Source organism: Rutilus rutilus, assembly GCF_951802725.1.
Source record: "Rutilus rutilus genome assembly, chromosome: 2".
NCBI lineage: Eukaryota > Metazoa > Chordata > Actinopteri > Cypriniformes > Leuciscidae > Rutilus > Rutilus rutilus.
In genome coordinates this window covers 39472732-39498070 of record NC_140210.1, presented here as the reverse complement: position 1 = coordinate 39498070, position 25339 = coordinate 39472732, and the positions used below count along the sequence as shown (strand labels likewise).

Genomic DNA, 25339 nt, shown 5'->3' with positions numbered 1-25339 from the left:
TCTGTTTTAAAGAGTTTCAGGTCTTACTCTGTTTAAACAGTTTTTGCTTTTAGTTAACTCTAGTATATTATGAGTAGTTTTATTATGATGTTAGCATATATTTGTGACCTGGATTCATACTAAGGCCAATGGGAGGTTGATATGGGAGCTTCAGGCATACACTACCATTCAAAAGTTTGGGGTCGGAAAGATTATTATTTTTTAAATGCGTTTCTGATGCTCATAAAGGCTGCATTTATTTAATAAAAATACAGTATAAACTGTAATATTGCGAAATATTATTATACATTTATATTTTAATATTTCAAAATACTATAATACTCCTGATGGCAAAGCTGAATTTTCAACATCGTTACTCCAGTCTTCGGTGTCACATGTTCCATCAGAAATCATTCTAATATGCTGATTTGCTGCTCAAGTAACATTTCTTATTATTATCAGTGTTTGCAACTTTGATCATATTAAGACTAGTGAGTTCGTGAGAATGTGACCAGCAATGTGAATGAATGAGTATAAGCATACCTATAATAATAATCAAATGTCTAAATTAAGATAACATCTAAAACTGTGATCAGCATATAATTACAATCAGTCTACATTTGAGACCTTCTTTTAATTGGTGTCAGATCAAATTAATAACAGAGCAAATCTAAAGTAAATGAAAGCTTTTAAGACAGTTTCTTCAGAAGCAGAGGAAAAGATATACATGTACGCAGGGAATCATTGCTCATTCTACTAGATTCAGCAGTAACGCTTCAGTTGAGGGTCCAATTCTCACTATTAACTAGTTGCTTTTTAGCATGCATGTTACTAGCGTATTGGATGTTTATAAGTACTTATAAAGCACATATTAATGCCTTATTCTGCATGACCACCTACATTCTTCAATCCTACCCAATACCTAAACTTAACAACTACCTTACTAGCTATTAATAAGCAGTGATTAGGAGTTTATTGAGGCAAAAGTCATAGTTTATGTTAGGTAATAGTGAGAACTGGACTCTAAACTAAAGCCTGACAGATTCAGCTGTTGGATCTAATAAGCTTAAAGGGTTAGTTCACCCAAAAATGAAAATTCTGTCAGTAATTACTCACCCTCATGTTGTTCCAACCATGTAAGTCTTTCGTTCATCTTCGGAACACAAATTAAGATATTTTTGATGAAATCTGACAGAATTTTGACTCCTCCATAGGCTTCCAGTGTGACCGAAACTCACCGGCCCAGAATAGTTATTAAAACATCGTTAAAATAGTCCAAGTAACTACAGTGGCACTACATTAAGTTTATCATGCGACGAGAATACTTTTTGTGCGCAAAAACAAACAAAAATAACGACTTTATTCCACTTTTCATTTCCTTCTCTCTGGGCCTCGTAGTGTTTTTGCGCTGCGCGTCTGTGTTGCACGTCATCACGCAACACACACATGACCGGCGTCGGCCAATAGTGAGCCTACGTGGTGACGTGTAACACAGACGCGCTGCGCAAAAACACTACGCAAACCAACTAGACATCCAGAGAGAAGGAAATGAATAGTGGAATAAAGTCGTTATTTTTGTTTGTTTTTGCGCACAAAAAGTATTCTCGTCGCTTGATATACTTAAGATTGAGCCACTGGAGTCACTTGGACTATATTAACGATCTCTTTAATAACTTTTCTGGGCCAGCAAGTTTCGGTCACACTGGAAGCCTATGGAGGAGTGAAACATGGCTCAGATTTCATCAAAAATATCTTAATTTGTGTTCCGAAGATGAACGAAGGTCTTACGCGGTTGGAACAACATGAGGGTGAGTAATTACTGACAGAATTTAAATTTTTGGGTGAACTAACCCTTTAAGCTGGTTAAGTTGGTGAAGTGTGCTGTTCACTCACCACTCAAAGTCATGTGCTCTGCAGATGCAGGGTTCTGCAGAAAGGATCCTGGAGTTGTCCCATCCCACCATGCAGTAGTTTCCAGGACGACGCTTCATGTAGATCTGCTTTTGACCCATTATGCATGGCTCACCCTAAGAAAATATTAAAGTCAGCTACAATTTTTTGCCCCCTCCCCTCCCTTCCCTTAAAAATAAATAAATAGAAGAAAATCACCTGGTTATGCAGGTGCCAGGTTTGGTAGTCTCCCTCTGTGCACCTTCTGGTAAATATGGACTTGTAGTCAATTTTAATAAGCTGCCATTCAGACCGGTGGCTGAAGTGTCCAAAAAACCTGCCAATTGACAAAGAAAGGCTTAACTCTCAAACTACTCACTCATTTTCAAGTGAACCAGGAGACCTTCATTAGTTGGTTCAGGCGTGTAATGTATGCATTGGAATTAAACTTTGCAAAAAGGTACATCTCCAGAGGCCGGGCAATCCTGGGTTACTTCATTAGCTATGTCTAAAATTGCTCCCTGTATCCTATAAAGTGCACGATATAGGGTCAATAGTTTTATCTGAATACAGAGTGAACAATTTAATGGCCCATATCGTTCACTCTTGTAGAAATGCACTCTGATATATAATATACTGTCCTGACTAACTTGGATAATGCAATAACTAAATAAATATGCAATTGTTCATATTTGTTTATTCTTATTGACAGTTATTTAATTCTCTTATTTTTAATCATGACATATTTTAAGCATGGCAAACAAACAGAACAAAGATTTATGAAACAGACAATGTTAATATAGATAGACACAAAGTAAAGTTGAGCGAATTTGTAATGAGACAGCCAGAAACAGTATATTCATAAACACCAGAAGAAATACATATACCAGACCTTAGCCTAACGACATAAAACATGGGCTCTATAACCACTGTAACTGGCCAAGGTCCGCCCACTAAAACTGTTTTGTTTTTTAGTCTGTAGTCGTGACTGAGGCTGAGACTAGGAAGCACCAATAGCTCTATAGATCTTTATGCAGGATTCCAGTGTTAGCTATAGATTATATTTAACAATAAACCTGATCATTTCCATTCTATCTTATCCAATACTGCAAGGATAGTTTAATGTGTGTTTAAAGTAATAATTAAAAAGTACAAAATGACCCTGTTAAACTAGATACAGTACCATCACTGAGACATAATGAGAAATGCTGTTGGTTCACTGAGACTAACAGCATTAGCTTAGGAGTCTGATTAATTAACCTTTTCTCATGAGTGTATCTCTTGAACGAGCAGAGCTCAGAGGAATCTATTCGAAAATTAGGACATAATGAGGATGCACAGGCTGTGTGAGATGGCGATCAAAAACAAACCTCTATATACTTACGTCATGATGTGATTTTCTGCACCTGCCTCCACCAAAACACCATCCACGAACAGCGGCATGGCTGAGAAACTGTGACGAGTCCACTGACGACCTTCATCGAAGCTGATCCTGCAGCAGACATCAAGATGTTCAAATGTCAGTGGATGACAAAACTTCAAATAGAAGAACGAATGTCATGAGGGTTTCGAATAGTGTTAAGTTTGTCATATATGTTTTAATTTAGCATTACTGTGTCAAATGTCCAATTTACTCTATTTAGTCAAACTATCCTGTTTCTGTTTAAACGTTTTTTTTTTGTTTTGTTTTTTAAATTGTTTTGTTTTAAACGTTTTTTAAAAGTCTGGGAATTAGGGATGTGCCCAAAGCCAAATAATTTATTTGGAAATGCACAGATAATGGCTTTAAACCAAATAAAAAAACGGCTATATAACAGATGAGCCAGGGGATAGGACTAGCGTGATTGCATATTGCGTTGCATATTTATAATAGTATCAATATAACAATATTTCATTCAGTAGCCTGCGCGCTGCACGTATATTATGGGCACGATGAAAGGAGAAAAGCTAAATGAGCCCGAGTCCGACCAAAGCCCAATCTGTAAAAAATGTAAAATACTTCTCCCAACAAGTGACAAAATAACGCCAACATTTTCCTATTTACATGTTGTGATTTGTATAGTCACAGCGTGTACAAATAACAAGGTCACATGAGACACAGACATCTTCTGTATACATACTGGGAACTATATTCTCAGAAGGCGAAGCACTGCTACTTGGGCGGAGTGATTTGCTCGCAGCGCCTGAGAAGCCCTGTGGTGAGGAGCAGAGTTCGCTCAGAGTTGGAGTAAATCACTCCGCAGAAGTAGCAGTGCTTCGCCTTCTGAGAATATAGTTCCCAGTATGTATACGGTTAGAAGACGTCTGTGTCTCATGTGACCATGTTATTCGTACACGCTGTGACTATACAAATCACAACATGTAAATAGGAAAATGTTGCCGTTATTTTGTCACTTATTGGGAGCAGTATGCTAGCTGGAGCCGTTTACCTCCAGTCTTTGTGCTAAGCTAGGCTAGCGGTGGGTGCGTCAGACAGAGTTACAGCACGCACGGAGATGAAAAAGGTATGTATGGACTTATCTAACTCTGGGGGATAAGGTGAATAAGTCCCAAAAAGTCAGCGTGTTCCTTTAACCGTTGCACTCGCATCTTTTGCAGCCTCTCTCTTTCTCGCATGACGGCTTTCTAAAAATGCGGCTCTCAAAAGTAGGTCAACTTTTAAAAAACGTGTCTCTGGATCTTGCACTTTTCTTTTTTCATCTGGTGTTACAATTTTTTTTTTTTTTAACAGAACACATTTTTGCTATTAAAAAAGGGAGACACAGGTCAGTGGAACGAAAAAAGCGCAAAGTATAGAGACGTGTTTTAAAAAAAGTTGAACTCCTAACTTGAGCTCTGTGTTTTTAGAATGCTGTGTCATGTGCAAAACATTGCAAGAGACGCAAGCTTAACAGTTAAAGATGGCCGTCTGGCATACGTTTACATTGAAAAATAATGTAAAAAAAACCCAGAAACAACAAGTTTTTGACATCATAGGTAGGAGGGAGTACAAGCAAAGTAAGAGCTGGAGAACTTTCTTCCTGAAAGTTTGATCATGATACTTTCTGACAGCTTATCAACATCATTTCACAGGTGCAAACAGTATAGTATCATGTGTGACAAGGTCGCAACGAAAGGACTGAAGCGTGATGGCAAAGTTGCCTCCAAGTTGTCTCCGGTCTGCTAAAAGCAACAGTCTGAGGCAGTGTTGACATGTATCCATTAAGAGAACATGCAGTCAGGGCTGTTATTTGAAGTCATACTTGCAGGAAATGACACGACTGCCCTCCACAGTTGTGACTCCACTTACTGTCTTGCTTGAGTTGTTTAAGAGAACTAGAAAATGAAGCTGCCACACTTCAGTGGGCCTAAAACTAAAGCCAAACGCTTCGAGTGATAAGAGAGAAAAGATTTAAGACTCTGGAGGATTAAACATCACTGAAGCAAAACCAGGGAGGGCCAATTTGAAGGAGGAACCAATGTGTGAACTCAGGGGGGATAAGTGGGAGGCTTTAATATGGAACACTTCCCATGGTTCGTCACATAAAAACTGATTCCAATCTGCTATTTGGCAGCCTTTGTGTCCTGCTGTTTCATTTTTGTTCTTGTAGGGAGCATGTTCGACCCACACCAAGGTTTTTTTTTTTTTTTTTTCAACGATCTCAATAACACAGAACTGACACAGAGTGCCGACCGAAGCAAGTGAAGCAGGAATTTCACCAAACCAGCATGAATAAACCTGGCAGAATCAAACTTATTTTCACCTACCAAAGATGTCTAGTGGGCACAGTGGGCTGCTTCACGGCAACCAAAGCTCCACCTTTGTCCAAAAACCACACGTTGTGCTCTTCTTCAAAAATCTGCATCATGGGAAGAACAACATGGAGTTATTTTCATGTTATTGAACAAATCGGAACAAAAGGGGCTTTCGCACCGGGTAGATCTAAGAACTAGCCACCAGGGTGGTTCCCAGAGAACTAATGGTTTCCTTAGGAATATTTTCCTGGTTGCATTCGCACTGTCAGTAGGAACTCTGAAGTGATATAAGCCGTGCTTGTTGTTGTGACTTTTATTTTGACGGCGCAGCTGACCTTTATTTTGACAGCGATGAGAATACCAGCCTGAGCCACACAGTGCTCGCATTCTCCGTGTTCATTAGTTTCTGATCTGTCTAACAGTCCAGTCTAATACGTTATTAGATAGAACTCTTATACATAGCAAGTAGACAGTATATGAAAAGGCACTGCCGTTTGCCATGTGGTTGATGTCCAGTGTTGCTGAGCAGAAATACATAATCATGTTTCACTTGGTCCCCTCAAAGTTGCGTTGGATTTTCTCCCTTAGCATAAAGGTTGAGAGGTCCATCTATCACTGTTTTCCATGTTCGTAGTTTGTGGAGTAAATATATAGGCTATAATCTATGTAATTACACAGCTTTTTTTTTTAAATGGCGGGTGCTGGTGTTTCGTGTGCGTTCGGCCAATCAGCATACACTTACGTCACTGGTAGTTCCTATAGTGCTGGTTTAGACCCTACTTTGAAGTAGGAGCTAAATTGGTTCCTCCGAAAGGAGTTCGTAGAACTAAAATCATTCCTAGTTCCTGCGGTGCGAACACGCCGAAATCCGGGTACTTCTGCCAATGGTTCTAGGAACTATGAAAAGGCTCCTCTGGTGCGAAAGCCCCTAAAGGTAGTTTGTATATTGAACAAATTTGAGTACTTTTATTGCAGACAAATGACAAATTTACACTGCAAAGGTGGCACAGAAGTGCTTCTGAAGTGGCAATTAGGTGTCTTTACACAGACTGCTTAATGCTGATCATAAATGCATTTATACAACAATGTTGACTGCATATTGTTATACTAGTGGCTGAGGTGGATCAGGGCAGGAATAATTTAGTCTGGCTTTCATGCTGCATTGCGTCTTTACACACAATTTTGAGCAGGCACAGAGCAGCCTTAACTCAACTGTGTAAATATGCCTTTTAGTTTTTTTTTATGCTAGCCTTTGCACTCTGGTTTAACCTTTTCGGTTTTGCAATTATTGGCTCTTTCATGAAAAATGTGTTTTTGCTGATTTTTATGTCCCTTTGGTTAAAAAAAAAAAAATAATAATCTGTAAAAAAACGTACACTACCAGTCAAAAGTTGAAACTATGAAATAACAGAATGGGAATTATATAGTGTGTGTGTGTGTGTGTGTGTGTGTGTGTGTGTGTGTGTGTGTGTGTATATATATATATACATATACATACACTCACCTAAAGGATTATTAGGAACACCATACTAATACTGTGTTTGACCCCCTTTCACCTTCAGAACTGCCTTAATTCTACGTGGCATTGATTCAACAAGGTGCTGAAAGCATTCTTTAGAAATGTTGGCCCATATTGATAGGATAGCATCTTGCAGTTGATGGAGATTTGTGGGATGCACATCCAGGGCACGAAGCTCCCGTTCCACCACATCCCAAAGATGCTCTATTGGGTTGAGATCTGGTGACTGTGGGGGCCATTTTAGTACAGTGAACTCATTGTCATGTTCAAGAAACCAATTTGAAATGATTCGAGCTTTGTGACATAGTGCATTATCCTGCTGGAAGTAGCCATCAGAGGATGGGTACATGGTGGTCATAAAGGGATGGACATGGTCAGAAACAATCCTCAGATAGGCCGTGGCATTTAAATGATGCCCAATTGGCACTAAGGGGCCTAAAGTGTGCCAAGAAAACATCCCCCACACCATTACACCACCACCACCAGCCTGCACAGTGGTAACAAGGCATGATGGATCCATGTTCTCATTCTGTTTACGCCAAATTCTGACTCTACCATCTGAATGTCTCAACAGAAATCGAGACTCATCAGACCAGGCAACATTTTTCCAGTCTTCAACTGTCCAATTTTGGTGAGCTCGTGCAAATTGTAGCCTCTTTTTCCTATTTGTAGTGGAGATGAGTGGTACCCGGTGGGGTCTTCTGCTGTTGTAGCCCATCCGCCTCAAGGTTGTGTGTGTTGTGGCTTCACAAATGCTTTGCTGCATACCTCGGTTGTAACGAGTGGTTATTTCAGTCAAAGTTGCTCTTCTATCAGCTTGAATCAGTCGGCCCATTCTCCTCTGACCTCTAGCATCAACAAGGCATTTTCGCCCACAGGACTGCCGCATACTGGATGTTTTTCCCTTTTCACACCATTCTTTGTAAACCCTAGAAATGGTTGTGCATGAAAATCCCAGTAACTGAGCAGATTGTGAAATACTCAGATCGGCCCGTCTGGCACCAACAACCATGCCACGCTCAAAATTGCTTAAATCACCTTTCTTTCCCATTCTGACATTCAGTTGGGAGTTCAGGAGATTGTCTTGACCAGGACCACACCCCTAAATGCATTGAAGCAACTGCCATGTGATTGGTTGATTAGATAATTGCATTAATGAGAAATTGAACAGGTGTTCCTAATAATCCTTTAGGTGAGTGTATATTAGGGGTGTAAATCGGACAGTTCATCACGATACGATATGATATTTGCTGATACCTCAAAAAATTCTGCGGCACAATTACGATTCAATTGATTCAGGGCTATATCGATGGATTTATCGATATTTAGATATTACGTGCCAAGTTTACACCACCAGTTACATTTTTATTAACTCACAAATGCAACCAAAATATATAACATGAACGTTTAATTAAACTCCCAATTTGGGCATTTACAACAGAAGAGTTCATTTGCAAAAATAGATAACTCCGTTCTTGTTCATTTTCATAATTTTTTTTTTTTTTTTGCATTCCAAGTAACATCAATCAAACTGCTATACCCCTAATATTATATATATATATATCAGGGCTTAATGTTTTTGTAAAGAGAGTTTACAGTTATAAAGTTAAATATTTACATTAAGAGTTGGTGTATGTTAATTGGGCTTTATCTGATTACTGAAATGTTAATGTCAGTATTGTTTTATTTGCTGAAATACGGTTTCATTTTCTGTGACTACGGTATACAGTATCAGATAAATGTGTAATGTGAGTTTATTGAAAGAGCGTTTCACTTTTTGACATGAAGAAGTCACACTGCCAGCTATTTCAACGCTGTGAAACAAAAACGAATTTATTGTTGTCTTTGTTGAATTTGCAGATTGTACAGTGTGTGACAGAAATAAAAATGATATGTGCCACCAGAAAAACAGCCTCTTCTGAGTGTGCAAGAGGACATAACTGTTCTCAGACCTGATTCTTTGTCTGGATTCATAAGCAGTCCACACTACATTTAGAGGACTCCAATGTATTTACTGTATACTGTGTCTATTTCTTGAATCCTCAACAAATCTTGAGACTGACAGAAATCCACATAGGGTTTGAATGTGATGACAGAGATCTCAATGCAGCCTATCATGCACAAAATAATCTGTTTCTCTTTGCATTTGGTCAATACATTGGTCAGCACATTATTAAAAAAATGTCTGATTTCATGTTCATTGCTACTTACTCCAAAAAGTAAAAACTGTAACTGAAAATAAAACAGGATTACTTTGAATACCATTGGCATCATTGTAAAGTTTTGATGAAGTCTTTCATATGTTTTTCCGGTTCTAAATGTATATATATATATATATATATGAAAGGAGAATGTATGTGTGTGTGAGAGCAGAAATGTATGTATGTGAAAGGAGAATGTATGTGTGTGTGCGTATAGAAATGCATGTATGTGAAAGGAGAGTGTGTGTGTGTGTGCGTATAGAAATGTATGTAGGTGAAAGGAGAATGTACAGTATGTGTGTGAGAGTAGAAGAATGAATTTTGGCTTGTACGACCCCTCATAGTGTAATTATCAAGATTCATATGTGTATACATGTATGTATGTATATACATATGAATCTTGATCATTTAACATTGTTCAATTAAATTAGTACAGATATTTTTAGTACAGAGGTGTGAAGCAGCCATACCTGTCTCCAGTTATTGCCTGCGTCTGATGAAATGAACATAGCCACATTATTGTAAGACAGTTCGGAGCCAATATTTCCTAGGAAATAAACCATAAAAAAAAACATTTGTTTTAAATAATGAAACAATGTAAAAACCAGCATGCCACATTCAAAATCCATAAACCAACAAATAGGCCTATGTATTTATATTTGAATAAGCAGCCTTTGTAATTGAGGTCAGGCAGTATGGTTCAATATTTGCTCAATTCATGCTCATACAAGCTCAATATATACACAACATGCATAAACACACATAAAACAAACACACTCAGCTCTGACTGCAATGTTCCCTCACATCCTGACAAAAACAATGATATGCACTATCATTCAAATATTTTTTTTACAGTTTTTGAGTCTCTATTTCTCACCCAGGCTGCATTTATTTGATCAAAAATACAGTAAAAACAGAAACATTGTGAACTATTCTAATATATTTTAAAATGCAATTCATTCTGTGCAATGCAAAGCTGAATTTTCAGCATCATTACTCCAGTCTTCAGTGTCACATGATCCTTCAGAAATCATTCTAATATGATGATTTGCTACTCAAGAAACATTTATTATTACTAGTGTTGAAAACAGTTTTGCAGCTTAATATTTCTGTAGAAACCATGATACTTTATTTTCAGGATTTTTTGATGAATAGAAAGTTCAAAAGAACAGCATTTATTTGAAATCAAAATCTTTGTAACATTATAAATGTATTTACGGTCTCTCTTGATCAGTATAATGCATCCTTGCAGAATAAAATTTCAGTATTTCAATATGAACTCAAACACTTCTAATCATCCAAGAGCAAATGGTCTGAGCTACTGTATATTATCCACACTCATTTTATATCTGTAAACTCTTACTGCATGAAAACAATTGTCTAATTTTTGTGAATTTTAGGAGAAACATCTGAGTCAGTGTTCTGAAGCTCTAAAAGAGAAAGTTCTGAGCAACAAAATTTCCCTCTGGGAACGTCTCTGAATTACAGTAGAGCAAACGAAAAAGATAAGGAAAGCGTGCTGCATATTCACAGATGAACTGATACTCTTGTGTAGTTTTGGTGGGTCGATGTTGTTTTACGCCTACACACACAAACATGATGACTAGCGTATAACCGCCTGCAGTCGCCTCTGCTGTGTGCTGTTGCCCTGTCTTCTAAGACTGTCAGAATGAACTGAGAGGAAGTGACTGTACGTCCTTGAGTTGCCTGTGAGAAATTAGTTTATTTCCTTCGAGTGAAAACTTTAACACATGGAGATGTGAAATGAGAGAGATGTTTATGTTTAGAGAAATCCTGTATATTTAATAAATGATTGCACCTGAGGTGATTTCATAACAAATACTTAACACCTGGCCACCCATTAAAGTACAAGACAAATGAGAAATGAGTTATGACACTATCAATGTTGAAAACTGTTGATGGATATTTCTGTGGAAAACAGGAAAATTGTAGTGGTTTTACATACCACTACAAAATTTTGGTGCATGGCCTGGAACATGCATCAAAGCCATTGCATAAGCCAAAAAAAAAAACGTGCATGCAAATATGAAGACATTCATATAAGAGAATAATGTGCATTACTGTACATTGATAACTGCATTAGTTTGTTCTACTCGCAGGGAAGTGTTACCATGGAAATCCAGAGTTCTCGAGAGAGCACAAGCACGAGTTTACTCTGGCGTTGAGTAATGATGCTCATTAAATATTCCCTTGTATCCGAGCTGCACCAATCACATCAGGTTATCTGATATAGGCGGGCCAGAGGCGAGCTAAACAAATGACGACAGCGCTGTGACGTCCAAGTCATTAGTAAACATTGCAAGATGGCTATGGATGAACACCAGTTGTTTGAAACGGCTTTGGCCGCTACAATGAACGAGTTAGACTTAGCTTTTTATCTAAAAGAGGAACAGAAGACGCCGCTCGAATCGTTCCTTTGCAAGAAGGACGTTTTTGCTGTTTTGCCGACCGAATACGGTAAGAGTGTAATCTACCAGTTAGCTCCGCTGGTAGCTAAGCGTATGGGGCTTGTTGTGATTGGTCGTAGTGTTATCCAATTGCGTGCAGTGAGATTTTCAAATGCATGCTTGGGCACCAACCCCCTCGAGCTGGACGATTTTCATTAGTCGATGCCAGACCATTAATCTTTCAGATTTAGATCTGGATTTTCAGGCTAGGGAAGTGTAACAAAACCTGCACACGTGAGATTTAAATTTGGCTAGTCACTTCTGCTAGTTAGCAAATTAAGCATTAAAAGACATTCAAGCTGCTCACTATCAGATTGGATATTCAAATTCTCGTTCTAAACCTGTATGACCTTCTTCTGCAGAACACAAAAGAAGATATTTTGGTGAATGACTGACTATATGGACATTTCTCAAAATATCTTATTTTATGCTCCACGGAGTAGACATGAATTGAATTTTTGAAGTTCATTTTTGTAATTTAGGGTGAACTGCTCATTGCAAAGCTGAGAGGAATCAAATGTCAAATCACTTTTTCAAATGATGCCAAAAACCACTTTCAACACCAACTAACAGGACACGAACAGCAAAAGCTCTGGTGTGAAAGCATTCTTACTGACCAGCCTGAAGTATCGAGCAACATTTTAGTTTCTCACAAACACGCCGACACACACAACAGCAACCGAACATGACAGTCCCACACATGTCGTTCGGGTTTTCCATTTACCTGTAGCCACGATGACTCCCGGCGCCGAGCTCTTGGTGGAGATGGAGCCTGAGAGGTACGGGTTCTCTGACATCTGCAGTTGTAGGTGCAGCGAGCAAAACGGCTGAGCAGAGAGAAAGAGACACATCCTCCATTAGCCACAACAAAGCTATTATGTAGCTGTCAATCAAAGCAAGCCAACGTGAGCCCGCAGGCATGAGAACGTCTAAGACAATAAGCGCACAAGCAGTGCTGTGTTGGCCATAGTGTAGGTGACTTTATGCTTAATATTAAACAATTCATGATATAGAAACAACACCCATAATTCACTGTCATGACCCAGGAGTACCACGGATAATGCTGTGTGATCTATTGTGTACTGGGTACTGTTAATCTTGTGGTCGGATATCTGCATGTAAACAAAATAACAGCTCAGGTAAATCAAGGCAATAAATCTATGAAGCAAACCTAGCCAATCATGTTAAAGGACGATAGAGGACAACGCTGCAAAGAGATACTACGCTTAGCAAGGCAACACGTGTAGAATAATGCTGCGTTCCATTCAAATTCGGATGTAGAATATTCCATGTTTGATATTTTCCAAATATCTAAAGTTCAAACCATAAAGGCCAGATTTTTGGTAGACGATACAAAACAAAATGGCAATGCTTTATTAGTAGGTGTTTGGCAGTTAAACACAGTCACCTGGAAACCAATTTGCAGAGGATAAACAATGTGATTTGATGTTTTATAGGTGTAATTATCAACACAGATGATCACCCCTGTCTCTGCACACGTTTGCTAACATTTTACCGTATCATTTCGGAGCTTTGACTCATTGATGCGTTTTGTTTGCTTGACATGTTTTTTAATTAACTTTGAGCTTCTCCCTGGGTGCAGAAACACAGCACAATGATGTCCCGAGTTGTGAATTTTTGTATAAGTTTCCAAGTTTACACTTTTCCAATAAGGAAGTTGATTTCCCGAAATTGAAAGCGCTATACACTGTGGCATGCCGTGACTCGTCAAAACTAAATCGTGGCCATTATAATAATCTGCACTACACGGAAAGCAGTCAATATACATATAATAATGTAAATAAATAATATATCAGTCCACTTTATTTTGGCTGCTATTAAATAACTGCTCTGGTTGTATAATTTTAGTTGTAGTTAAACTATCATACACTATTATTTGGAGTTAGCACTTTTATTTATTTTTAAGCCAGGATGCATTAAATTGATCAAAAGTGAAAGTAAAGACTTGTACATTGTTACAAAAAAATCTATTAGTTTCTATTCATTAAATAATTCAGAAAATTTTTCAACATTGATAATCATAAGAAATGCACCAAATTAGCATATTAGAATGGTTTCTGAAGGATCATGTGACACTGAAGACGAGTGATGATGCTGAAAATTCAGCTTTGACATCACAGGAATAAATTACATTTTAAAACATATTAGAAAACAGCTATTTTGAATCTACTGTTACTGTTTTACTGTATCTTTAGTCAAATAAATGGTGAGCATAAGAGACTTCCTTCAAATTATTTTTTTTATTTTTTTATTACCACCAAATTTTTTGAATGGTATGTATTTTACTATTCGAAAATAGCCCATGCAAAGTCAATTTCATAGCATTTCCAAATAAAGTAGCATTTTGATTTAATTTTAATATTGCTGAAGTAGCCTCAAGCTTACAGCTGATTGGTCCGTGTTAGTAAATATTCAGAAACAGCAAGTAGAAACTAGACAGCCTCAAGCCGTGACTGTGTATTTGAAATAAAGGGCATGTGTGATGTTGTATTACTGAGTGCAATTGTGGGAACATGCTATTTATCCAACAGTGAAAAGGTAACATCAAGTGGGGTGGGGGATATTGCATTGTTGAAAGTGCTATCCTTACCATACGGGCTAATTGCCTTTTACAGTCATTACCGGCAAAAGACAAGGATTTGACATTAAAGCAGAGAAGTAACTCTCTTAGGACCTCCAACATAGCACAACAAGAATTATATTTGTTCTCCACATGCAAGAAATTGCTTGTTATTATTACGTGGACGGCAAAGGCAACAGGATTTCATGTCAATAATCGTAAGGGTTATAGGAGGCTATGAGAGTGTCAAACAATATAACTATTACAGTCAACTCCGATTCAAGCCTCTTCAATCTGCAGGGGCTCTGCGTGTATTTCGGCCCTCAATTTTTTTCTTCTGCATCTAAATATGATGCTACTAAATATTCATGGATCCCTATGTGTATCCAAGACCCTAAAACTAGTTTTCATTTAATAATAATAATACTAATAATACTACTACTAATAAAATATATTACTTGATTTACCTACAGTACACAAGGAAAATCTAATATCCTTTTATGCAATATTATGCATTACAGAGTATGTAGCTATCTATCTATCTATCTATCTATCTATCTATCTATCTATCTATCTATCTATCTATCTATCTACAAAACAACAAGCTTGGTAACTTTTACCAAGTTAAAGGAATAGTTCACTCACTATAAAAAAATTGTAATACAATAAAAAAATAAAGAAAAATTTGTATTGATTCATTGTTGATTTATTGTTTCATTTTACTTTTTTTTTTTATAACACAATGTATAAAATGTATTTTAGCAATGATTACCATGAGATAAATAAATAATTCACTGACAAATGAAATGAAATGAAGTGAAATAATAAATGAAATGAATTTTTGTCCAACCCACATCTTTATTTCTCTCTCTCACTTCCTTACCAGCACACAATGAATGGGATTTCCAGCCAGGTCAGTAGCAGGCGCCTGCAAAAGCCTCCAGTCGCGGCCCTTGTTGTAAGTAATGTACGTCTTCACCTGGTTCTCCACCTTCCTATTAGCAATGAGCATGCCTTCAATCCCTGCTACCTGGGAACAAGGGGGAAGAAATACAATACAAATATGAACATCTATATCCATGGTTACAGCTCTTTCGACTGTCATCTAAAAAAGCCTCTTAATTACGCAGTATCTAACGCCCACTCTCTGATAGCTTTTTTTCTGATAAATTTTTTTCAAATTCTTTGATGATAGAATATTGGAAACATTTTTTTTTTTTTTTTTTTTGTAACAATAGAAGTCCTTACTGTTACTTCTAACCAATGTAATATGGCTGAATAAAAGTATTACTTTCTTTAAAAATAAATAAAAATAAATAATATATCTTACTGACCCCAAACTTTTGAACGGTAGTCTATATTTTAGTGTTGCCAAGGAAATCATAGTGCATACTTTGCCAAAAGAATGACATGCCGCTGATGCCAACACCAAAAAAGTTTGTGCAAATGGTGCCAGAATCAAAATATCCATTATTAACCATTACTGTTATAGAACTATATAAAAAGTAAAATAACCCCACTTCTCGCCGATCAATAAGCATATAAATATGACAAACTTCCAGCCACAAACCGTGTCTAGGCTCCAACTGGATTTTCAGTGAAAAAGGCCAGTTTTCAATAAGCAGTAATGAAGGCTGCTGCAATCTATTAGAGATATGGATGGACTGCTGATTCAGTATTGGCAGGGTAAGCGTGCATTGAGCCAGCCTTGGCACAGCAATGGGGAGGCGCATCATAACCAATGCATTAATGAAACCATCCTTGCTTGCACTCACTAATGGAGACTATTTTTAGCTGCTTGGACAAGGGGAGTGAATGTTTCAGTCCTCAACTTTTTTGTGCTTTGTAAAGGCTGCTAATTTTAAAGCAATATAATATAGTATATGCAGAGAGCAACCATAGTCTGATGGTAATGTCTTACTGTCATGAAGGAAGAATGGTTTCCTTGAACTCCTATTCCTATTATTATAGGAAAACTACAGACAATGTTCTTGGCCACAGACAGCTGGATCGATCTTGAAATACTGATACTTTCGATACTTAAGTTTTCTAGTGAGGATTTACCCTCACAAAATGATACTGATTGTGGCAGACTAGTGATTTTATTATTTAGTATAAAAAAAAATCATGCAAATCATACGGTTTAAATTAAATTACAATTAATGAAATATGAACATAAAAAAAATATGTATATATACATACATATTCCAATATTTAGGTTATTGTTTGCAAGTATGTATTTACATTTGTAAGTATATTTGTATAGACCTTGACAGGAATGAAAACGAGGCTGTGAGGGATAGACTTACTGTGTTTTCAATCGCATCCGCTTTAAAGGGGTCATATAATGCCATTTTTGTACAAGCTAATTTGATTCTTTAGGGTCTAAATTAAAAGTTTGTAAAATACTTTAATTAAAAATTCTCATTAATATTGTAAGAAAACACTCATTTTACCTGGTCAAAAACAGCTCTGTTTTCAGCACGCCGTTTAAGTGCATGTGTCTTTAAATGATAATGAGCTTTGCTCACCCCGCCCCTCTGTTCTGTGGGCGTTTTGCCACAACAACACACGTGGAGTGTTGCCTTGACAACAGTTGAGGGTAACGTTATATTTTGAAGAATGGCAGCGGGAGTCTTTGAGGACACTGTGCAACCGTATCAATTTGAACCGGAGTTGGAAAACAGGACGTTTCTGAATGGTTGGTTAACGTAATGTCACTCTGATCTATCTTTGTATGTACTGGCAGGGTAGAGTAGTGAGATACAAACGCTATGTGTTTACTGATGTATACATTAGTTCATTGACAGATTGATGGTACAGCTAATGGTCATGAAAAACTTTTTTTCGGTAAATGTAGGCTTGTCCGTGATGCGTAACGTTATCTATGCAGTGTTAGGTACAACTGTCAGGGCTGAAGCACTAACATTTTACTGATCTGTTTAAAAAATAACCAGTCTGTGAGACTACGACAGTCATTAGGCACATAAACAACACATACTCAGACAGGAGCTAATACCTTTTTCAATGTTCTCATTTATAAAGCAGTCTGGTGAAATGATTCGCGCAAACATGAAAGCATTGATGTTGACCGTGGGGAATATTCCCTTCGAAAACAAAACTCAGCCACTGCGTCTTCAGCGGTTCAGATTTAGGAACATCAAAATGACTGCTGTGTTCGTTATTACACCCAAGAACAGAACACCACAATCACTTAGACGCCATTCTACTCATAGACAGTGCTCCAGCGTATCAACAATGACGCGCGGACTGTGATGACAGCTCGCTCACGAGCGAGGGCGGGTCTGTGTTAAAACGCTGCTGTCAATCAACAATCGTGGGAGGGGCATCGATTTTGTGACGTCACAAAATCGAACGGCTTGATTTGAGAGATGGGGAAAACATAAGGAGATAATAAAAAAAAAAAACACTGGATGGATTTTTGTCATTTTATGATGGTTGTGTACAGGCACTGCCAACACACATTTCAGTACAATCAACTTGTAAAAGTGCATGTACTTTTAAAAAGCTGTATAAAGCTCCTATAGATCACTTATAATTTTCCACAGCTCATTGTTGTTGTTATTTTTTTAACTGAAATTACTTGGAAATATATTTTTTCAGTGTTTTAGCAGAGCAATCCAAAAACCCATTAAATAACAGTACAACCCACTGAAGAGATGTCTATCCCTCACAGCCTCGCTCTCGTTAAAAATCTAAGATGGCGCTGCTGTGAATAAGGTCTATTCACTTTAGTACTTGAAAAGAAAATATCTAACAGCCTATTACTACAACATAGAGAACTTAGCCTTATTAAAAGAAGCAAAGCAAAGCAAAGCCAAGCCATTGACCTGAAAAGGGTATAATGCAGACTACAACTGAGAGGTATTTAAAGAACATAGGAGCAGACATAACAGGAGAAACTGATTGAAAGGCACTTCATTTCATTCAGTTCCACTTGCCATATGTTCTTCTCTTTTATGAGCTGATATTTATTCCTCTCATAGAAGTAAAAGGCCTCCAGTAAGTCCTTTAGGCTGTTGCTTGACAATATAATAATGACCCCAAGCTCTGTTGTCTTCACAAGATTTTAAAAGATTCCTAATTATTAAATTTTTTAAATATTTTTTCTTATAAATTAGAAGGTACTAGAAGTACCTATCCTACACAACTATTTGAAGGTTCTGATATGCATTAACGTTGATGCTAAATAAACAATTAAGACAATATGAATTTTTATGTGAGAATTGTACTGACAGTATTCCTTAACCGTGCTCGAGACACCAGCTATCATGCTCCAAAACACAGCTAGACTTAAGCTAGATTTCCTAGACGGAGAAAGTTACAGTCTGTTTTCATGGTACAATGAACTCTTATCTCAAAAGATCAAGGGAAACTTCATTCCTTATTATAGGACCCCTTTAAAACGGGCTTGTACACGAAACGCGAGCAGTTTCCATTGAATCAGCAGCCTCTCCCCGCTAGCACCCCCTCGATAACATTTAACTACAACTCAATTTATCTCTCTGTCTTCATTGCTATCGTTCATTTATGCTTGTTAATTCCCCAGAGGCTTAAGATAATGTGGGCTATGCTTGAGTGCCAGGGCGAGAAGTGGCGTCTGACATGAATTCTAATGCAGCCTGAGGAGTAATGAGCATCTAGCATGAAGCCGTTGACTTGAAGGCTAATGTTAGCATGTTAACAAGTTAGTGATGAAGTTATGCCTCGTAAAGGTCGATCATGCTGTTGCCTCCGAGGCCACGGCTGGTCCTGACATTTTCCAGGGCCAAGGTGAAGTACACCCCACGCGTGTCAGATATGTACAGGTTGTAGGTGTCGTTCTGGTTCCACTCCTGGACGGCGGTGAAAACCTGACCTTGATCTGTGCTCACAATATGCATGTCCTAGAAAAAGAAAGAAGGAGAAAAGACAGCTGAAGGGTGAGAAAAAAGAAAGCAGAAGTCATTAGTAAGGACCCCTGCTAGTTCTTGCTGGGCATGATCTACGGGATTACATGTTTGCGAAGAGCTCAGTTGAACATGTGTTTTAATGTGTACCCAGCTGACCAAAGCTAGCCAACTGAAACGATGTTGTACTTCAGTCCTATAACTGGAGAAATGTGCAGAAATGTGCTTGGCATCGGTGACTAAAAACCTTTCCTTTTGTGTAATCATTAATCCAAGCCAATAGGTGTAAGTATAAAAGCCAAAACCACTGTTGTATCAAGCGAGGTATCTGCAGGGGATTTGTAATCTAATCTCCATATTGTGTCTTTTTTTCTTCATAAATCATTTCTTTTGGTCACCCGTTATATCAGTCACTAGGTTTAGCAAATATTTAACCAATGAAAAGTATAAAAAATATCTTGTGACTAAAACGTGTTTAAAACTCCATTGACTCCGCAAATTGCCGGTTGGTAAAGCCTTAAAACATGGGGGTGGGAGGAGTTAAGATGGATGGGCCAAAAAAAATATTTTGCCTGTTGTATTTTTGCTTATGTGGCAATTTGAGGTAAATCCAGCCCTGTAAATGATTAAACAAAACTAAATAAAACTGCAAATATTAGATTTTTTAATCAATCTAATACATTTGAAATGTTATGTAGCCTCTTACCTTTGGAAGGGAGTATTTGGGGATTTTGATGCGTACAAAATGTTCTCTTTGATAGGATACATAGTAGCTCGCTCTGCCAGTAGTCGTCACCTGAATGGGAAAAAAAATAATCATATCTCATATCTCAGATATCAAATAACTGGCTTAAACACTGGAAGATCCACTGACAGTAAATATTGATTTGTCTTTGTACTCTGAAGAAAAGTTAAGAAGGGATCAGTATGACCAACATCTTACATCACACAGTATGAGTAATTTTATATAACGCTGATGCTGTGTATTAAAATATACACTCTAATATTGCGTTTGTCAAAAGTAACCTACCTGGCATCTCAGAGATGGGTAAGTTTCGGACAGAACATGTTGGGTTAAACGTCTAAACGGTAGTGTATAGGTATAAATAATCGGAAAACGTCTATTCCGGCAATGGAAGTTGAGCTAATGAATCAAATTGATTACTTTTTTCAGATTTTAAATTACTAATTCATTGAGTCCTTAATAAACTAATAAAACAATCATAAACAACATTTGGAGAAAAACCGATAGACATTCTGCTATACTGCAGTATACAACAAAAGTTACATTTTGTAATGCGTCTATCATGATATAGCAGAACATCTATCAGCATGTCTAGCAGTAGTATATAGACCTTATGTAGCCCCGCCCCCTTTTCAGCACTGCGCTCCTTGAGTTCGGTCTTCCGGTTTGTGTTTCCACAGAATGAACCGCTCATTTTAAAATCTTCCAGGTATCCTGACATTTGACATCCACTTCAAACATCACAATGCCCATGATAACTTTCATTAACTCTACAATAAGTAAATCCACTTCACCAGCTATTTACTCTTTGACAGCGATGCCATAGAAATATACAGCGCTACCGCAAAAATGGCGCATAAGGTCTATACTGTAATAGCATCCGGCCCTAGCACAGTCATTTAATGAGATCCTGAGCTATTAACCTTCTGTCTTCTCCAGCACATCAAACAAAGCTGTAAATTCAGAAGGCTAATTCAGTAACGGAGTGTGGAGTGTCTAGAACGGCTCGTTTAAAAGAATCTCCCCCTATGATTTGGAGGATACTGCATGGTCTGGATTTGTCGATGCCCTTTGCAGTTCAGGAGTGGAGTGGAGAGTGGTAAATATCTTGTAGGACAATCAATACCCTCATTATTCTCTGTCAAGAGAAATCTTTAATTCTCGCAAGCAACGCGGCTGCTCCCATCCCACTCCGAGGGGGATTGTTGGCGCTAATGATAGCGTGTGAAGCGAATACACACTGGTTGTTAGCATACACAGCAAGAACTGTCAGAAGCTCGTCAAATCTACAGCTACACAAGGGGGAATGGAGAATGAAATAAATAACCGTTTCACAGCACAAAAGATACTTCATTCTGCCAGAGTAGCGAGCATGTTTAATTCATCCCACCTCTTTTCATAATTTCAATTAGAGGGCATATACACACCCAACAGGATTCCGATTTGAACATGGGAATAAAATGGGTCCATGATTATATGACAGAAACAATTAAGCTTCTTTGCGGGTAACATGCTTTCAATAAAGGAGGAGAGAGAGGCAGAGGAGGAGAGCGGCGGTCTGGGGAAAGTTCTAAACAAACAGCATGTCCGACGTGTCTCCGAAAAGCGGCTCTGCGTGCAACAGAAGGAAGGAGCAGGCAGGATCGATGGTTTCCAGAGGCAGTTGAACTTCGAAAGAAATTGGGATGATCGATTTTTCTGTTTCACATTCTTTGGACTGTGATGCGACGTGACAAAACATTGGGGTTGAGCGTGTTATCTGCTCTGCTGTTCTTCCGAGGGGGATGGGAGTAAATGTTTTGAAACTTCCCATCAATGTGTGGAACTTTTCGGTTGGCTAGGAAATATTGCAATTTATAATTTCCAGTCTGAAGTTGTGGCCAATTTTGGCTATTGACTATAGATACAATTCTTTGTATTTTCCCACACTGCTACATTTCACAAAAAAAAATTACAGAAAGTTACAATGAATTACACGTGAAATTTTAGGGCATTTTCAGACCTGTAGATCATTGGATTTGTTCCGAAACAGGGACTAAGGGTACGTTTGCATGACAACGACGTACAGAAAATGGAAACGTTTTTTTTCTTTGCACAGGTGACAACATTGTCAAAACAATCCCTGTTCACACGGATCTGTGAAAACAAATAAAAACGCTGTATTATGCAGCCAGGCCAGTAGTTGGCGATGTCCCTTTGTAAAGAAACACTACGCGCCTATTGAACACGTAATACGCATGTAAATGACATCACCCTTTTCACAGATTCATGTTTTTGTAGTTTACACGGAGAAGATTTTCAAAAACTTGTACTTTGAAACTCGTTTGCGTTTTCAGGCCCCAAAAACACCGTTGTCGTCTAAATGAACGGCCAAAACGCATAAAAAGTTTTCAGTTTTAGTTGAAAACCCCTTAATTTGTTACAATGTTGCATTTTTGTCTTGGTCCGTTTCACTTTCACGAGACAATGTTTCAAAGCATACCAAAATGGGTTTATTCAAGCCACATTTGAGTAAAACTGTCCTCTTATTGGTCAGAGTTTCCTCTGCGTCATCCTTCAATATGGCAATATGGATTGACAAGTTTTGTCCGCGAGCTTATTGTGGCTTTTTCTGTAGCTGTCAAGACACTCGCAAACACCGGCTCTAACTGATCAATTATATATATTTTTATTATATTTAAATATATATAAAATGTAGAATGCAGTAAGAGCGGGAATCAAGGATTTGTTGCGACAGAATTATTGCACCGCACGACAAAAGCAATTATTCAACATTTTAGGATGAAGAGGCGCTGTTTAGTTTTCAACTGCGATAACTAATGTGCTCACTCACAGAATCAGACACTGCTGTTATCAATTATGATACCGCTTGGTTCGTTGACTCGTTGGATTGGATTGTTTTCTCACCTCAATCAAACGGCCCCAGAGTTCGTTTTCAATCAGGACGAGACCACCTAATTCGGGTGATCTCGGAGCAATTGTTTTGGTGCGGATCCAATCGGGATTCCCATGTTCATATATGCCCAAACTAACCAAACTAAGAGAGAAAGCGCACCAGGTTCTGAAACAAATGCAGGTGTGAAAACACCCTTGAAGTATAGAAGGACTAGAATAGCATTTTCTTGTAAAATATACACTAATATACTTTAAAAAATTCATTTTCAGTGTAGATGCCCTAAAATAGTTCCTCATTTGCACTGTTTCGAAGACAATTGTTTTGCATGCAGACAGAAATTAATATATTCCAAAACTGTCCTGGATTGGAATTGGAAATTTAGGCCATTAACATTTAACTTTTTCCCTTGAGCATACAAATATTATTCTGATCCACCGGGAAGTTGAAAATGACACAAACAAGCATGAACATAGATAAATATGCATACGAACTTCGTCTGAATGGTAAGGAAGCTTCACAAAGTTTTTGGTTTGCAATGTCATGAGGGTGAGGAAATGATGACAGAATGTTCATTTTTCGGGTGAACTATTTCTTTAAGGTACATTCACACTGACAGTGATCTGCAGCCCAAAGCAAAGCAGAAGTCATTCATTTTCAATGAGATTTGGTGATTTGAGGCGATGTGAGTGGCAGGAACCATTGTCGATGTGACAAAGGTGAGCAGAGTTCAACTTCATGCAAATGAGTAGCGATGCCATGGGAGTGAAGACAGAGGACCGTACGTGATCCGCCGCGTAATAGCTAGATATTTTAATTAAGTATGTACCAAATTTTGGATGCCACTTTGGATTCTGAAAGGGAAACACTATATTTCGTTCTGTGTTCCACAATCAAGTTATTGGTTCAGTTAGTTTCTCTGTGAAGTCGCAAAGATTGAGATTTTGCAAGACTGTGAGTTACAAGATCACCGTTTCTACAAGTGCCTTATAAATGAGGAGCAACGGGAATGACAGAGCATTCCTCAGTGAGAATGAACTAATAAATTCCAAAACGTCCTTTGCTCGAGAAAGTCCTTATCTCAAAGCCTAAGTTAAAGTAAGGTGATCTCTGGTCCTTACCTGAACAAAAACGTATTCATCCTGAACCACGAGTGAGTTGGTCTCAATATATCCAGAAAATGGATGTGTCTTGCTGGATTCAGAGCAGGCTTGAGCTCTGCATGTCACATACTGACAATCTGTAGTAAGGAGAGACAGAAAAAGGATTCTAGATGTTAATTAGATTCTGATTCTGGGGACCATTGAGTTTAATAACCTCTGACTGCTTCTTAGAATCTCAAAGGTCATCTTAGCTTCAGAGAACATCAAGTGGAAGTCGTTATTTGCTCACCCTCCGAATTTTGGTTTTTGGAAGCTTGGTTACTGTGAAATATTATTGTAGAGAAACATTCCTCAATTCTCCCTTTTGTGCTCCACAGAAAAAAAGAAAGAAAAAGCACCATGAGGGTGAGTAAACAATGACAGATTTTTCATTTTTGGGTGAACTATTCCTTTAACCAATGAGAGAAAGCGAGAGAGAGAAAGAGTCCGGGTCCTGCATTAATCTGCTATCAGATGGTGTATTTATCATGACGGTAATCCTGTCTAGCTGCCTGCAGGACTGGCTTTATCCTCAGCTTCGGAATTGATCCCCAAGCTCACGGGCTCTCGTCTCATCTCTTTTCCTCCTCTAACATCAGGTTTGAAGGAGGAGTGGACCGCAGATCAGTAAATGGGATGTGAGAGGAAGGTAAAAGTGAGAAGATGCAGGAGAAAGAGAATTCGAAATAACCTTATAGTACATAGTGTGAAGGAGCATTTCTTTGAATGGACGAGCATACTGAAGGAATATGTCCCTTTACTGAGTGAGCCAGCGTTTTGAGTCTGAATGAGACTCACAGTGACACTGAACGAAACAAAAAAATATAGCTGGTGAAAGGTCTGGGACATGTTTCAGAGTTAATAGAATGAGTGTGTCACGCTCTGGGTTGACCTGATAATCCAAAAATGAGGCTTGACGCAGATGAACGATGTTAACACATTAAATAACACTAGGAAACATAGAGAGAAACTTACCAACACGAAACCTTAAAACAAGATAATGAACAAAAGGTGGATGCTGAACATTGGTGGTGGTTGAGGAGATTTCCCCATTCTATGTAAAGCGATTTGAGTACCCAGAAAAGCGCTATATAAATGTAATGAATTATAATTATTATTATTATTGTATTGTTGTTAAAAGATGACTGAGGGTTTAAATACACAAGATAACAAGGGACTAAATGAAGGAAAGGTGATGGTAATTAGTACTCATGGTAACAAACAAGGGTTGCTAAGGAGATTAACAAGACAGCAATGGAAACACAGGAAACAGGAA

The 25339-nt window shown here is 38.0% G+C and overlaps 1 protein-coding gene across 1 annotated transcript in view; it reads right to left on the bottom strand.

Annotated features, from left to right (window-relative positions):
* Positions 1–25339, bottom strand: part of sorcs3a (sortilin related VPS10 domain containing receptor 3a) — a gene marked incomplete at its 5' end in the record, with an annotated part of 249011 nt that overhangs the window by 38802 nt on the left and 184870 nt on the right. Inside the window, 10 exons of the mRNA XM_084402221.1 lie at positions 1873–2006; positions 2089–2206; positions 3254–3361; positions 5617–5708; positions 9795–9871; positions 12517–12619; positions 15257–15403; positions 19101–19280; positions 19990–20079; positions 24043–24161. Coding sequence (XP_084258347.1) covers positions 1873–2006; positions 2089–2206; positions 3254–3361; positions 5617–5708; positions 9795–9871; positions 12517–12619; positions 15257–15403; positions 19101–19280; positions 19990–20079; positions 24043–24161 — 1168 coding nt within the window. The remainder of the gene's footprint in view (positions 1–1872; positions 2007–2088; positions 2207–3253; positions 3362–5616; positions 5709–9794; positions 9872–12516; positions 12620–15256; positions 15404–19100; positions 19281–19989; positions 20080–24042; positions 24162–25339) is intronic.